At 31.1% G+C, this 17342-nt stretch overlaps 2 protein-coding genes across 2 annotated transcripts; one reads left to right on the plus strand and one right to left on the minus strand.

The window, feature by feature from the left end:
* Positions 1-870: 870 nt before the first annotated feature.
* Positions 871-4709, plus strand: LOC102605605 (multicopper oxidase LPR2). Its single transcript, XM_006344159.2, has 3 exons — positions 871-1336; positions 2771-4228; positions 4491-4709. Exons 1-3 carry the CDS (start codon positions 1115-1117, stop codon positions 4542-4544), a joined length of 1734 nt encoding a protein of 577 aa, XP_006344221.2. The 5' UTR covers positions 871-1114; the 3' UTR covers positions 4545-4709.
* A 3538-nt stretch (positions 4710-8247) lies between these two features.
* LOC107060008 (uncharacterized) lies at positions 8248-9234 on the minus strand. The gene is made up of 2 exons (XM_015307235.1): positions 8868-9234; positions 8248-8735 (listed from the first exon to the last, which is right to left on the minus strand). Exons 1-2 carry the CDS (start codon positions 9232-9234, stop codon positions 8248-8250), a joined length of 855 nt encoding a protein of 284 aa, XP_015162721.1.
* Between the last annotated feature and the right edge of the window lie 8108 nt (positions 9235-17342).

Consider the following 17342-nt stretch of genomic DNA (forward strand, 5'->3'; position numbering starts at 1 on the left):
ACCTATTATACCATCAATTAATTAATTTTGAAAAGGATAGAATTTTTTAAATTTTTAGTTCATCTATTTCATAATTAATATGGGTAAAATGATAGACTCACTATGTCAATTTTTTTAAAAATAGAGTGCGTCAATTCAAAAGTGTACAAGTAATTAGGAACGGAGGGAGTATAACACAAACTATAAAAATTGCACCTTCAAGTTCTCAATATATTTATTTTTTTCACAATTTTGTTAAATCTAACCAAAAGAGTTTATTAAATACTCAATCTGTCCAATAATAAATGTCTACTATTGACTTGACGTACACTTTAAGAAACAATAAATAATAGGTGTAATATGATTATTATTTTTGGAATATATTAAATTTAATGCTTTAAAATATATATTAGATAGTACTCCCTCCGTTTCACAAAGAATGACCTCCTTTCCTTTTTAGTCAGTTTCAAAAAAATGACCTCTTTCTTTTTTTGGTAACATTTTATTTTTTGCTTTCCACGTGGCATGTTTAAGACCATAAGATTAAGGGCAATTTTGTACATTTGACATAACTTTAATTTAGGACCATAAAATTCAAAAGTCTTTTTTAATTTCTTAAACTTCGTGCCAAGTCAAACCAGACCAATCTTTTTGAAACGGAGGGAGTATTAAATAGTATTTAAAGTCAAAGGTAAAATACACACAAAAAGGAAACTTATATTATTTTTAATATAATGTGAATAAGTAAAAATGGACGGAGGGAGTATTTGATTAAACTAAAAGGACTCAATATTAACAAAGCTTAAAGGACTAAAAGTTCCATATTTAAACACACATAAAATATAATGGATCTTTTTTGTTATCATCACATTAAACAAACAAAAAAAAAAAACAAAGGTTCCCAATTTTCAATACTATAAATTAAGTGCTTTTCATGATTCTTCTTTTCTTCTTGTGAACTCAAAAACCAAATTTTTGTCCTTTATATATTCTACACAAATCCTCCAATTCTTTCTTATCTATCAACCCCACCTCCACCCCAACCCCCACCCCACCCCTCTCCTTCTTCTAAAACTTCAAGAAGAAGAAAAAAGGGGTGTTTTTGGTGACTTTGGTCCTCAAATATATAAAAAAAATGATGAACAAAATGTTGTTTTTGGTGTATTTAATTAATTTCTTGGGAATTTTCATGGCTTCAACAATGGCAAAAGATTCTAATGATCAATTAATGACCCTTTCAAAATTAAAAATGTTTGTTGATGAACTCCAAGACATGCCAAGAATCAAAGGTTATGATGTTATCAATGGTGTTCATGTTCCTAAATCTCTCAAGATTGGCATGTACAACAAAAAATGGGTAAGTAATTCGTTACGAATTTTTATCGTTAAATTGTTCGTAGCTAATAATTTTTTTGATGATTTGTTGGTAATAAATAGAATTAGAGATCGAAATTTGTTGTTCAGTTGTAAAATTTGACTGGGTAAGACGTCTATTTCTAAATTCGAACTCTAAATTTTTTAGTTAAAATGATAGAATACTTACCACTCCACATATTTTTCGTGGTTGCGTGTGTGTCATGAGTGTGTATTTTTAAATTATTTTTAATCCCCACTGTTTTTTTTCAGTTTTTCAATGTGCCACTTTTTAACATTTTTTACTCACAAAGACACATAACATGTAGTGGTTCACGAGGTTCATAGTTTTTTATTTTAGCAATTTGAATTATGAGTAACCAATAATTGAGAAAAAGCGATAATTCCAATAAACATGAAAATGATGGGGGAAATATTTAAAATTTTATTTTTATTAATTATTAAATTGATATTTTTTTTAACTAAAGGTATATCAGAAACAGTTTCAGATAAAATTTATGACATTCTACTCTATTTCAAACCCCCCTTACACGATTAATATTATTGTTTTGTTATTAAGTTGATAGAAGGTGGTGTGGGTGGGGTGAATTTGACAATCCACAATAATATTTGGTTCATCTTACATGTGTTCGAGCTTTGAAAATGAATTCATCTTTGATATAATCCATTTTACTTCATATTTTATAGTGAAACTTTTCTACATGAATTTAAATTATTTAATTTCAAAATGGATATCGAAGGCCAACGTCTTAGTGATTAAAAAAAATATGTATCCAAGTTTCAAGACTAAATTGAATTGTAATTAAGTGGCCTCCAACTAGACATCTACCATTAGAAATTTTGCTAATATTAGATTTGTACCAATGTTTTTATCCACCAAGTGTGGAAAAAGTTACTCTCAACCTCAATTAGCACTTTCAAATAAATATTACAAAAATTAATTTCTTTGTTATTTTGGATGTCCAAAGTCCAGATCATATGTCCACTTACATCACTATCTTAATCATTACTTTGGAATAAAATGTTATGTACTTGAGAATGGAGAAAAATATTATTTTCATAAAGTACTCCTATTAGTAACTAGTATAAAATTAGAAAATTTCATTCTTTCTTTGTTGTTTAATCTAACTTTATGCTATACTTTAATTTCTTATAGTAATTCAATCATCATCTATATATCCCCTTCTATTCTATCTTTAACTCGAAGTTTTTATATTTAAGTCGTGAAAATAGAATCACGTTTAATAAGAAAGAGCTTTACTTCTCAAAATGAAATTTCAAACCTTAGTAGGTTTAATCGGACAATATCAAACATTATAATTTATAATGACCTGCTACCTATCGAGAAGTAATTTTTATATTGTTAGTATATAGAAATTAAACCTTTTTTTTAAATTTTTTTTTTTTGCTTTTGTAGAAATTCCATAGGGACCTTCCAGCAAGTCAAGTGCTTGCATATGGTACATCGCGGCACACAGCAACAGTCCCTGGTCCTACAATCGAGGCCGTTCATGGAGTTGACTCTTATATTACTTGGCAAAATCACCTCCCTTCAAAGCACATACTTCCATGGGACCCAACAATTCCAACTGCTACAACTTCTTTTAAAACAGGAATTCCAACTGTGGTGCACCTACATGGTGGAATTGATGAACCACAAAGTGATGGTCACTTTGAGGCATGGTTCACTAAAAATTTCAAACATCATGGACCAAAATGGACTATAAAAAAGTATCATTATCATAATTATCAACATCCCGGTACTATGTGGTACCACGATCACGCGATGGGGTTGACTAGGATCAACATTCTAGCTGGTCTCATGGGTGCCTATGTTATACAACAACCAAATGTTGAGGGGCCATTGGGATTGATATATGGTGAAGAGTATGATCGTCCGTTGGTTGTTTTTGATCGTGGTTTTAGATCAGATGGTTCGATTTACATGAATTCTACTGGTAACAATCCTTCTATACATCCTCAGTGGCAACCTGAATATTTTGGTGATGCGATCATAGTCAATGGAAAAGCATGGCCTTACATGAATGTGAAACGAAGGAAGTATCGATTTCGGATCATCAATGCGAGTAACGCTAGGTTTTTCAAATTTTTCTTCACAAATAACATGACGTTTATACACGTGGCGTCTGATTCAGCTTATCATGAAAGTCCAGTAGAGCTCCATGACCTACTATTAGCTCCATCCGAAATAGCTGATGTGATTGTTGACTTTTCAAAGTCAAAGTCAAACTCGGCGATTTTAGCCAATGATGCCGCGTATCCTTATCCATCTGGCGATCCGGTCAACGAAGAAAATAGTAAGGTAATGAAGTTCATTATCAACCCAAATCACGAGGTTCAAACGGGACATATTCCGCAGAAACTGATAACATATACGCCTCCAGAGATATCACAGGCTTCGAATACAAGGTACATTGCTTTTTACGAGTATGCTAGTGATATCGATGAGCCTACGCATCTATATATCAATGGAAAATCATTTGAGGCGCCCGTGACCGAGATGCCAAGAGTAGGAACTAGTGAGATTTGGAACATCATTAATCTAACTGAAGACAATCATCCATTGCACATACATTTAGGTCTATTTGTTGTGTTGGAACAAATAGAATTGATGAATATTGAAGAGTTCAAAGCTTGTATGATGAAATTGAATGATGCAATTAAGTGCAAAATTGACAAGTATTCACATGGGAAAAGGACTAAAGTGGTTCTTCATGAAAAAGGGTGGAAAAATGTGTACAAAATGATGCCTGGACATGTTACAAAAATATTTGTGAAATTTTCTTTCATTCATTCAAATGAATCATATCCATTTGATGCAACAGCAGAGCCTGGCTATGTATATCATTGCCATGTAAGTGTTTCTTATTCTTCAACTTTTTCTTATTTGGTATTTTGTGTCCGTATTGGACCACTGATTAATCTGGATTCTCGTCACATAAGACCTATTAAATGGGAAATTGTTTCCTATCGAAACATTTTTCATACTCAAAGCTTATATTTGAGACCTCTGATTAAGAGTGGAGCGTTCTTATCCATCTCACTACAACCTTTAATTCTCGTGTTAATAATATAATGATTTCATTTCTTGTTTTTTTTCTTCTTCTTAAATGCAGATTCTTGATCATGAAGATAATGTCATGATGAGGCCTTTAAAGTTTGTCAATTGATAGGGGAAAAAAAGGCTAGAATGATGAAAGAGAGAAAGGGGAAACTAATTGCCTTTTCTTGTCTTAATTTTGATAATTATCAAATATATTAGTGGGTGCATATATTAATGTTATGTAATTCATAAAATTCTAAGCAATGAAAATTGAACCCACTCTTATTATTGATGAGTCTTTTCCTTATTACATAATGATTGTAGTTAGACTTCTGAATAAAGACATGTTTAGAACTTAAATTTAATAATACGTTACAATAAAATTTATGTAACAATTAGAACAGACATGATATTTAAAGTAACAATGGTATATAACATAATGAGTAATAATCATCCAAACAAGACATAACACATCTACAAAAGAGGGAGCACAATATGAAGAATGGTCATTATACTGATAAAGATGTAGCATAAACTCCAAAACATATATATAAGCATCATTTTAAATAATTTATAAGCTATTATGATCCTAAATGAATCAGCAAACTGGTTGGAAAGTGTGACTCTTGCAACATTGCTGTGAATTAGAGAGGATTAACTCAAAGATCAGAACAACTCATAATTTACCATAGAAAAAAGAATTTCCTATCATTCAATCAAATCAAGAATGAGTCCTCACAGTTTCAAAATCTTACAAGTTCTTACAAGATTAAAGTAACTGTGGGTTCTATGCATTAATTAAATATCCAACTCCTTTTTTCTCGACTAGGGGTAGGGAAGAAGAGTTTAGTTTACAAAATTTCTTTCTTTAGCATAATAGGGGTGTACATGACTAAGTTAGTTTTGAATTTCCAAATATCAAACCAAACCATTTGTGACCAAATCAAATTAATAAGATTCGATTTTTTCTGCTAGGGGTAGGTAAAAATAGTTTGATTTGCAAAATTTCAGCACAACATAAAATTATAGTAAACAAATGAAATCCCATTAGGTAATCACTTAGGAATATCAGGTTACAATAACGAGGTTATCCTTCAAGGTATACCTTATTTCAATAGTACCTTTTTCAACGTATCAACAAATATGTAGCATTCAATTCAACCGACCACAGTTTCACAGTTCTAAACATTCTAGTTCAGGTAAATTCCAATGATCCAAGAAACTTGGTAATCATGATACATGTCTTATAACTATGCACCTAGAGTCGATTATAGAAATTTACAAGCTTAACGAGAATAATTGGACCTAATTCATAAAATGTCGCAGTTTCACAGTTTTAAACATTCTAGTTCAGATAAATGCCAATGATCCAAGAAACTTGGTAATCATCATTCGTGTCTTATAACTATACACCTAGAGTGGATTTATAGAAATTTCCAAGCTTAACGAGAATAATTAAACTCAATTCATAAAATGTGTTTGCCAAACCAAACAAAGTGTAACTTGGATGTTATTGTAAAAACTTTATTTATTAATATGAATTATTTAATTCAAAGTTTTAAAATATTTTATCAAATATAGATAGTTATTCCTTTTCTTATATCTATATAAATTTTGATCTTTTTTACTATCTTCAATATTATTTTAGATAAAAATAAAAGAAAAAATGGTCTAAAACCCCTCCAACCTATATCCGAAATCTCAACTACACACTCCAACTTCACGGGTATCCTATTACCCCCTAAACTTCATATTTCTCTATTGTCTACCCACTTAAACGCTGACCTTAACACATAAACCAAACAAATATTCCAACGTGATTGCACGCGTCGGGTCCCCAACTTCTTCAACTCCCAATTCCTGCTTTTCCCCCATTTCCTTCCTAAAACGTAAAAGACCCAAAAAAATATCCTTTCTCCTTTTCATCTCCTTCTCCATTTGCATATGCATTTCTGTTGATGATCGAAGGATTTTGCTGTGTATTTTCAACTTGATTTCGTAGTTTATCAACTGATTTAGTAAAACATTAGTTCTTTATCCCTTATTTCGAGTTTTTGCTTTATCCATTAGAGTTTCTGTTGATTCGTGAAATTAAGAGCAACATTGGGTCTGATTCATCCGTACAAAGCTTATTCAAGTTTTCATTTGCCATTTTTGATGAATTTTGAGAAAATTCAAAATTCAAATTAGAGACCTAAATAAGAAATTAGAGTAGATTACAAACCCTAAATTCAAAATTTGAAGTAGAAATGAACATAAACAACTAAACCCTACTTATTTTTGAGAGAAAATTGTGATTTTTTTAATAAAAGGAACAAGGGTTAATGGTGGGGAAGAAGAAACAATGGTTTATTTAATGGTGGGGAAGATGACCGTTGGAGAAAAAGAAAATTTTCGTCAAAATTTAAGGTGTTCTCACCTTCTAACGCGCCTAGAGGAGGTGTTCTCACCTCCTATGACAGGTCAGCGTTTAAGTGTGTAGAAAATAGAGAAATATGACGTTCAGGGAGTAATAGGATACCCGTGAAGTTAGAGTGTGTAGTTGGAATTTCGAGTATAGGTTGAAAGGGTTTTAGACCATTTTCTCAAAATTAAATGATAGCTTCCTATTTTTCTTTTGGACCTACAAATAAGAATTGTTCACTATAAAAAGTACAGTTCTAAAAGACTTTTTTGGAGCTAGTCGATCCATTTGTATGTATGGTGATGCATAACGCGGAACATGCGCATCGGTCGGTTCGGTTCAGTTTTAGGTGTTATTGGTTCGGTTTATCGGTTTTTGGTTTGTAAATACATCAAATCGATAACCAAACCAATAACATATTTCTTATCGGTTTTTGGTTAATCGGTTTATGGTACTTAATGGTTCGGTTTTCGGTTTAACCAATAAGAAAATACTCATATATATTATATACACGATAAGAAAATTTTCAAATAAACCATATGATCTTTCCAGCATTTGGCATGAAAGTAATAATCATAAAAGTAACAATCATTTTTCTTGCAAGTTTAGACACTAGACACATTCAAAGGAAAAAGTGTGAAAGTAACAATCGTTTAACCATTAACAATAAGACTAGTAAATTTAGTATAGTCTTATTGGGTTATCGGTTTAACCATTAACAAAAATTATAAAACCAGAAACCGAACCAATAACCCAATAAATTTTTTTGCAAAACCGTTTAAAAACCGTTAGCCCAATAACCCAATATCAATAAACCAATAGTGTTTATTTCGATTCGATTTATTGGTTAAATCGGTTTTTGCACACCCCTAGGAACATGTGAATAAGGCTTACCTTATGCATCCAGTTGCAAAGAAATCTGATCAAAACTGTCCAAATTCCCAAGAATGATTTGTGAGGTTTGAAGAAATTATATCAATTTTGTTAATACATAAGACCAAGATAAGAAGAAGAAGAGAATAACACGCGATAACATCCAATCAATCATCACATAAAATGGCAATCTCATCATAACAATAAATTTAACAATACGTTACAATAGCAACTACTTACAGTTAAAAATGGCCAGCCACACCAATTAATCATATTTTGTACTGTCAGGTTTAAATTTTTTTAATCTTTCCCTTCAATTGTTTCTTTATAAGTAGCTCTTTATCGATAGTTCATGAAGAGCAGACAAAACATATCTACAAGCATTGATTGACAAAATTAAAAGAGAAAGCAGAAGAAAGTTAATTAAAGCTAAGGAATTTATTAAGAAACTTAAATCTTAAAAAAAGAAAAGAAAAAGAGACTTCCAGTAACAGCAAAAACAAATATAATGAAAGCTAGGAATTATAGACAAAGCATAACTTAAATAAACAAACTAAACCCAAAGTGGTGGAGTGACTTTGTGGTAAGATTGACCAGTGTAATGGGGCACAATGGTTCCATCAACCATATTGTAAACGCCCATATCCTTGCCACCACCTTGTTCAAGATTAAAATAGCTATCGACACAATCATCGGTGAAATAAATATGATTCCTTTTGTATCCAGAACCTTGATCATCTTCTTCAATAGCCATAGCCAAAGTAGCACTTTTGCCAACGAACAATGCCCTATCACCCAAATCTTTAATCTCTTCATAATTATAATCATTAATCTTGTACACGTGGAATGTTTTAGCTCCATATTGATCACTATCTTGGCCCTCATCACTAATAGTTCCGTCTCTATGAATAACTAATAGTTCACCCATTGAATAGACAATGTAGAGCTGACAACAGCCAATTAAGTCTATAGGTATACCTTTAACAACTCTTGCACCACCACAATCATCGTGTTGATGAAAACTGAAGATGACAATGTCGCCTATAAAATTAGGTCCATAAAAGTTACCATTATACCAAGTGATATCAGAATAGGCACAATCGGGTATTGTTGACCCGAGACTAGTTTAAAAAGTGTCTCCTGGCTTCCAGAAAGCAAAAGTGGCAGGAGAACCTTGAATTAGGCCCAAAACATAGTCTGTTGTTGGTGACGATAGAGGATCAGCAGAAATTACTGCTTTTTCAACATAATCAGTACAATCAATTTCCTCTTCAGAATCATAACCTTCTAACATAGACATGTGTGGGAGGTTGATTAGAGTCCCTGTGAAAATATGAAATAAATTCATATTTCCTTGTTTATCAGACGTGAAAACCCAACCTGGAAATCCCACACCCAAACAGCACTTCCCTGCTAATTCAGGTAAATTCATGGAGTGTGTAATACCGCTTGATAAATCAAAAAACTCGCGAATTTCTCCATTCTCCTCCTTCTCTGCAAGCATTAACAATGGAACTTTACTTGATGCCGCCGCCGCCATGAATGTGTATTGAACGGTAACTGCAACTTATGTTTGTGAATTGTGATGAATCTGCAACCACTACTTTTATAGAGCCAAAATTCCAATCTTAATTCGATTCGAAAAGGAAGAAGAAGACTAATTTGATTCAGAAAGGAAGAAGAAACTGAACCTAAACCAATTCGGATACCTTATTTATTTATTACATATATTACCTTATTTATTTATGAATTATTATAAATTATAATTAACCCTAATTTATAATTTATAATAAGTAGTAGTAATACCATATTTTCTTTATCAAAAATAGAAAACCATTAAACGTACAAATTAATTTCCTTTTATACAATCTTAATTTAAGAAAGGGAAAAAGCATAAATTCCCCCTTAAACTTGTCCCGAAAAGTCAATTACACGCTTAAACTATCATAGTGACCTATTACACACCTATACTATTCAAATATGAATTTTCTTACCCCCTAAAATTGACGTGGCAAAAAAATAAAACAAAAATAAAAAATAGGTGCGCCATTTTGAAATTAAAGTTTTTTTAAAAAAAGTTAGAATCATATTTTCCACCCCCAGCCCCCACACCTCTTCTTCTTCAAACCCCACCCATTGTCCTCCTCTTCTTCATTCTTTATTTTCATCACACTTTTTTGTTTTTTATCACAATCTTAAAGCACAATTTTGTTTTTTGATTCGCAATTAGGTTAATTCCCATAGATTTATTAGTGAATAATTGTATTTTATCTAGAGAAAATTTGATTGATTGTTTCTATCTTTTTCATTTTTATTGACTTTGTTAAAGAATTTTTGATTGTTAATCAATTTTTCGTTTTGGTGGTAATAGCAACTTTATGGGTTTGGTGGTGATGGGTGGCGGGTGACAAACATTAAAAGAGGTAATTGAAGGTGGTAAAGAAGAAAAAATGTATATTGATAATGGTGGTGGTGATATTTGGTGTTGGGTGACAAAGACGAAGAAGAATTAAAAATGATATAGTGGTGGTGAAGAACAAAATCAATAGTGAAGGTGGGGATGGATAGATATGATTTTCTGATGAAATGAGAATTGAAAATGGGTGGGATTAGTGATGAAGAATATATAATTATTAGAGAATTAAAATAATTAATTAGGGATTAGTTAGAGTAAAATATAGTTAACAAAAGAAAAGTTAATTAATAAAGAAAAAAACAAAAATTTATAATTTATGACATGACGCTGACGTAGCGCTGATGTGGCAGCAAGTGTAATACACCACATAATGTAAGAGTGGTGTTACGCGTCTCAGGGTGGTAATAAATTCACTTTTGAGTATAGTTAAGGTGTGTAATAGGTCACCATGATAATTTAAGCGTTTAACTGACTTTTCGGGACAAGTTCGGAGAGGAATCTATGCTTTTTCCCTTTAAGAAATATGAGATCTTCTATATTCTCTCTTTCATGATTTTACACAAATTTCTCGACCAATGAATTTATAACATTGCAATTTAATAACCGATTTAAGTATAATAGATTATTGAGTTAATATCTTGTTTGCTCTCTCAAGTATGCACTCTTCTCTTAGAAAGTTTGAAATATTTGATGATTTTCATATTTTCATTTTCCTTTGCAGGATGCATCTGTATTAAGAACCAAAAATTAAATGCACAGGAGAAGGAGAAGGGAATCGATAAAATGGGTTAATATTAGTATATTTTTAGGGGGTTGGGTCATTAAATGGTTTAAATGGATATATTTTTTTATTTTTTAAAAAATTGGTTTTTAAATAAAAAATTTTTATCAACAAATCTTAATTAAAATATCAATTTAATAAGTTGAATGACTTTCTAAGAGAAGAGCGGATAGTTGAATGATTTTTCAGATAAAATTCAAAGTTGAGTGACTTTCTAAAAAAAGGTGAATAGTTGAGTGACTTTTGAATTAAAATTGAAAGTTGTATAACAGAATGTATAGTTGAGTGACCATCATTGGTAACTTTAAATCAAAATCTTCAGTTTACATGGGGGACACTCTGAGGCATGGTTCACTAAGAATTTCAAACATCATGGACCAAAATGGACATTAAAAAAGTATCATTATCATAATTATCAACATCCTGGTACTATGTGGTACCACGATCACACGATGGGGTTGACTAGGATCAACATTCTAGCTGGTCTCATGGTTGCCTATGTGGTACAATAACCAAGTGTTGAGGAGCCATTAGGATTGGTATATTGGTGAAAAGTATGTTGATTAATTTTTTAACTGAATAAAAGAAAATATACAATTTTTGATATTGCTCTTTAATTTTTTTAGAAAATATAGGGTACTCACATAATTTTTTTGAGAAAGAAGAACGAGATCATTTACTATCATACAAATACATATAACTTATTTTATATTTAAAAAAATTAAAATTATTTAATCAAAATTACTTAAAATTATCGAAGTTAATAATATTTATCGGGTATTCATTTTATAGTAATATGAACGTTTACTACCAATCTACCATATAAATATATATTACTTATTCAAATTTAATTTCATTTCATTAATTAAAAATTATTTATAAACAAATATTGAGCCTCTGCACTAATATATATATATATATATATATAGCGCTTCCCTTGCCACTTTTGTTTTTTTAAAAAAAATCTATTTACCGAACTTTTTAGTCAAAATATAGTTTTCTGGTAAAATAGTTTAACTTTTTTTTCTTCAAAAAATTCCATTTTCCAATTCTTGATTGTAGACTGTGGTTCTATCTGTTCTTGATTTCAACAAATCTTCTATCCATTCTTGATCCTTGATTTCACATTTACTTTCTGTCATCTTTTTGAAGCTAGAGCCTACTTATTTGCAACATTGTTGGATGAATTGTTCAAGTTGGAAACAAGTGATCGAGACGTCTGTTTTTCATCCGAAACCATTACCAATCACATGAATCGCCACCTTTAGAAGGTTTTTTGGTGTTTTCTAATAGCTATGAACTTGTATTTTTTTTATCCGTTCTCGAATAATTTTGGAATGACGCCCTTACCATTACCAGATAAAATAAGAGGCTATAGGTTATGCTACATTTTAATGACGCTCTTACCATTACCAGATAAAATAAGAGGCTATAGGTTATGCTGCATTTTAAATGGGTGCTCTGTCTGTCAATCCAGTTCAAGTAAATGTCAATGATCCAAGAAACTTAGTAGAGATCAATCATCATATATATCTTATAAATATGCACCTAGTGTTGATTATAGAAATTTACAAGTTTAACGGAATAATTAGACTCAATTCATAAAATGTGTTTCCAAACCAAACAAAGTGTAACTTGGATGTTATTGTAAAAACTTTATTTATTAATTTGAATATATGAATTATTTAATACAAATTTTAAAATATTTTATAAAATATAGATAGTTTTACCCTTTTTTTTATATGTATATAAATTTTGATTTTTTACGATCTTCAATATTATTTTAGATACATATAAAATGATAAAATTAATCATTAAAATTTTTTGGGACCTCAATATTTTGGGGTCCAAAACAAACGTTTTACTAGCTTCCTATTTCTCCCTTGGGCCATCCATGTCTACAAAGTTCACAATTAAAAGTACAATTCTAAAAGACGTTTTTGGAGCGAGTCTCGGGCTGAGCCTAAGGGGACGGGGAGGTGCATAGTAAAAACACACAAGGGCGGTTTGTGAGGTGTAAGCCCCATCATTTTGGGCATACGCCTTTTGTGTTAGGGCGTAAGTGAAAAAACACTTTCCTAATTAAAGTTAAAATTGCTAAACAAGTCTTAAACTAATACCAATTCAACTTGTTATTAATTTTAAGAATTTACCTTAGGCTTCAACCTTTATTCACCTTCAATGGGTCATCAATGTATTATCTCAAGATCCCAATATTCACCATCCTATTTTAGAATTTCATGTTCAAGTTCGTTCTTGCAAATTTTGTGTCGATACTAAAAAAGGAGAATACGAATACAAAGTCCCCTCCTAAAAAAGAAGAAGAAAAAGACTAGTCAATAAAGGATCTGGGGTGTGTGCAAGCTGACTTGGGCACTATCATATTGAAGTACGATTTCTCCTTTATTTTGCATGTGAAAGTGTCAAACTACTGAGAAGCTATAGGTGTAATTGCAGCTCAAAAAACAGAAATAGATCCAAATTCTCTTAGAATGAATAGAATCAATAATATAACACCAAACTACTTTTGTTCCTTCAAATGGTTATGCTTTATCATTTTTTTGAATAGAGAAAATCATAACATAGACATTCATCATATTATAAGGACTAATTTGATTTGTATAGTTCAAAAAGTGAGGCTAAATGGAAACACAGTCAGTGATGATTCGTATATTCGATCTCAATGATCAACTAATTGGTAATTGTCATTATTTTTTAATTTAATGTGATATACACATAAATTATGGAGATATATTTTTAGAGGAACTTTTACATATACCCACTCAAAAATTGTCTAATTACTCTCCATTGCTATAGTTTGATAATTACAATTCGTAGCTACATGTCCTAGGGAGGAGATAGGCGAGCGAGATTGGGAGAGAGAGAGAGGAGAGAGGCGAGCAAGAGAGGGCAAAGAGTGGGAGAGAGGTGAATTGTACATGTATATCGGTTAGATAATTGTATATTATACATATGTATTTGTATATATGACAAGCGAGATTGGGAGAGGGAGGAGAGAGGGATTGGGAGAGGGAGGAGAGAGGCGAGCGAGATTGGGAGAGGAAGGAGAGAGGCGAGCGAGAGAGGATAGAGAGTGGGAGAGAGGTGAACTGTATATGTATATCGGTTAGATAATTGTATATTATACATATGCATTTGTATATATGGCAAGCGAGATTGGGAGAGGGGGGAGAGAGGCGAGCGAGAGAGGATAGAGAGTGGGAGAGAGGTGAACTGTATATGTATATCGGTTAGATAATTGTATATTATACATATGTATTTGTATATTCTGGTGAATTATACATATACAAACGTGGCTAATTTTACAAATCCGAAGTCAGCCCACGTAATTAATATATAATGTTAGTCGCGAGTGGTAATTATAGCAAACTATAACTATGACGAGTAATTAAGTAGTATAAATATGCTTAGCCGCGTAATTTTCCTTATTTTTATAAGGTAAAGTTTTAATAGAATCCCAAATATTGAGATTTTTCTACCTAAATAAGGAATGATATAAGAAGTCAAATTTCTGAAAATAAATCACCACATGTCATTTTCGTATTGGTGGGCTTAGGTTGCCCTGTTCCGTCTAGAAAATAGTTTCCTTGTCCTTTTTTTTTTTTTTACTACGCAATCAATAAAAAAAAAATATATATGTCGTATTAGTTGAGACAAAATTGCTTTTTCCTTCCTTTGAATTAGAGCCGTTAATGTGGGTTAGATCCGTTGGGCCCATCTGGTCTAACCCATCATTTGATTGGGTTGGATTATGATTTTAGAGTCCATTAAGAAAATGACTTTTTAGCTCGGCCTGAATAAGTCTGTCGATTTGTGGGGCTTGAGAAATATGGATAGGGCCGGCCCGTGTGCCAAATAAAAATTAATTAAAAAATAAAAAATAAAATAGAGTATTAAAAATAACAAGAGTCTAAACTCAAAATCAGTTTAAAGTTTGAAATATTACAATTTAAATATAAATTATGTTTATAAAATATGTATTACATAAAATAATTTTTTTCTAAAATTTTTAGGAATCACTACATAGGGCGTAGCCTATGGAATATTGTTATAGTTTTTGTGTTTTATTATGATCATTGGAAAACAATTAGGTTAATATTTTTATTTAGCTATTTATGCTTTTTCTTGAAATCAAACTTAATAAATATTATAAAGATAATATTATTTGTGGATTTGATTAACAAGTAGTAACACCAACACTATATAATATTATCTTGTCGATATTTATGATAATATTTTTAAATTATAATTTTATTTAAAAAATAATAAAATATATACTTTTACAGAAAGAGGGTTGGCCCGGCAATCCCGTAGCCCACATACTTGTGTGCTGGACTGACCATTTTTTGGCCCACACAAAAAATGAACTATCCCGACTTAGCCCGAATGGGATGGACCAACCCATATTGATAGGTCTACTTCGAATATGTTAATATCATATATATTACCAAAATATGTGATTCACAAAATACTCTCTTATCTTAGTTTTAGAGAAGCAATCCGAATGAGTTTTCTCTTGAAATATAGCTACGGGCCTTGTTCACTCATCCCAACGTGACAATTGCATTTAAAACGTTTAATTCCTATTCTAGTTTTAATGAACTTTATGAAAAATGACTTGGCATTGCACTTGAGAGTGGTGTAAAAAAGGTAGACTATGAATAATTTGATCAACTTTGTAAATGTTCACCATAAACTTCCCCTATTTTCACACTCTCTGCAGTAAAAATTTGTAAGACAATTGGTTCTCAGCAATTGTCATTTTACGAGATTACATTGGGTATGTTGTTGTTGTTGTTCAACGGAGAAGTTGAGTATTGAAACTAACTATGCAAGTTCTTTTTTAATTAGTAGTTGTTAGTATTTCTAGTTGAACCAAAAAAAAGCAATAAAAACATTAATAAAAAAGGACTTAGTTATCTAGCTTTCACCCAATATGGTCTGGTTGAATATTCAATATTGATTCCAAAGCGTGAGAAGATTGTATATAGGTCTTCGTATTCAGTTACCAAATTCAAATTACAAACCCATAGCACACTGTTATTTATCGAATCATTTCCCAAACTTGTCCTTATCGTCACCGACATACCGGAGTGAGAACGGATTTTCCGGCGAGGACGGAGGCGGAGGGCTATTTTTGGGATTTGGGAGAGACAATGGGAGAAGGAAGCGTATTTTAATTTATTTATAAAAAAATTATTAGGCGGCGAAAGGGAAAATCATAGTCCTAATATAATTTGGATTGCAAAATAATGTACGACTAAGTACTAACTAAATAGTAAAATCATTAGTAATTGGTATGAAAAATTGTAATGATTCACTTGCAAAAAGAATTAAACGTGCATGTAAATATACTTGGTCAATATTACAAGAAATGAAATCAAATTTTACCAAGAATTGGCACCAAAAATGTTATTAAGCCTTTTTAAAAATATGATCCTTTAGTTAATAAAGTATTTTTCTTTTCTTTGCAATTGATATACCAAAAATCCTATAGATATGATTGGGTAAGGGAATGCCTGAAGTAGGGGGTAAAAAATCGAACCGAACGATAAATCGAATCGTAAAAAAATGATTTATTGTTATTGGGTTATTGAATTAACGATATTTTAATAGTTTTATTAAAAAAAACTATCGGACTATCGGTTCAATATTGATTTTTAATATTGTGTTATTTGGTAAACTGATAACCCATTAAGACTAGTAATTTACTATATTTACTTGTACATAAATATTATATATTAGTCTCAATACCTTACTAGTTACTGTTTTTATCCTTTAGTCTTCAACTCACATTCAAAGTGACTTTTAGTTCACAACTTCACATTATACAAAACGTCAAAATATAAAGTAACAACCCTATTCCTTTTAATTTCTCTTTGTGATACACTTGTATAGTTTTTTCATTACATTATTGTGTTGTCGCGTCAAATTTATTAGAAAAGTCATATGTTTATTTTATAAGTATTTTCTAATTGGTTAAAGTGAAAACTGATAAAAAATCTCTTATTGATTTGGTTATTGATTTAATGTATTTAAAAATCGAAAATCGATAAATCGAACTGATCGATGTACACTCCTAGCCTGAAACCTGAGGAACTCACAAGCGGAGAGTTAGTAGAAAAGAGTCTTGGGAAAATGGGGTGTGTCCTAATTGTCAAAAAAGGGTCAAAAAGTGAAAAGATCGAAACATGGAAATAGATATGATATAAATCTCCTCCACGACAAGCAAACATATGTATAATATACTATTTCGATCTAATAACTTGTTAGGAGTAGATTGAAATTAATTGATAAACATTTTTCTCGAGCTAAACAGAAGTAAAAACATAAAAATAAAAATAAAAATTGACAAATAGCTCAAATTATAAGCAGTTAAATGACATCTTATAGTTTTACTAGGGGTGAAATTGATAAATACCCTTTTCAT

This window comes from Solanum tuberosum, unplaced genomic scaffold (genome assembly GCF_000226075.1).
Source record: "Solanum tuberosum cultivar DM 1-3 516 R44 unplaced genomic scaffold, SolTub_3.0 scf00051, whole genome shotgun sequence".
NCBI lineage: Eukaryota > Viridiplantae > Streptophyta > Magnoliopsida > Solanales > Solanaceae > Solanum > Solanum tuberosum.

What these genes read in the sequence shown, in the direction of transcription:
- LOC102605605 (XM_006344159.2), top strand. Translation starts at nt 1,115, where the DNA reads ATGATGAACAAAATGTTGTTTTTGGTGTATTTAATTAATTTCTTGGGA. An exon ending in GCATGTACAACAAAAAATGG is followed by an intron (nt 1,337 to 2,770) that starts GTAAGTAATTCG and finishes TTGCTTTTGTAG; the next exon opens with AAATTCCATAGGGACCTTCC. An exon ending in GCTATGTATATCATTGCCAT is followed by an intron (nt 4,229 to 4,490) that starts GTAAGTGTTTCT and finishes TCTTAAATGCAG; the next exon opens with ATTCTTGATCATGAAGATAA.
- LOC107060008 (XM_015307235.1), bottom strand. Translation starts at nt 9,234, where the DNA reads ATGGCGGCGGCGGCATCAAGTAAAGTTCCATTGTTAATGCTTGCAGAG. An exon ending in TGTTTTGGGCCTAATTCAAG is followed by an intron (nt 8,736 to 8,867) that starts GTTCTCCTGCCA and finishes CTAATTTTATAG; the next exon opens with GCGACATTGTCATCTTCAGT.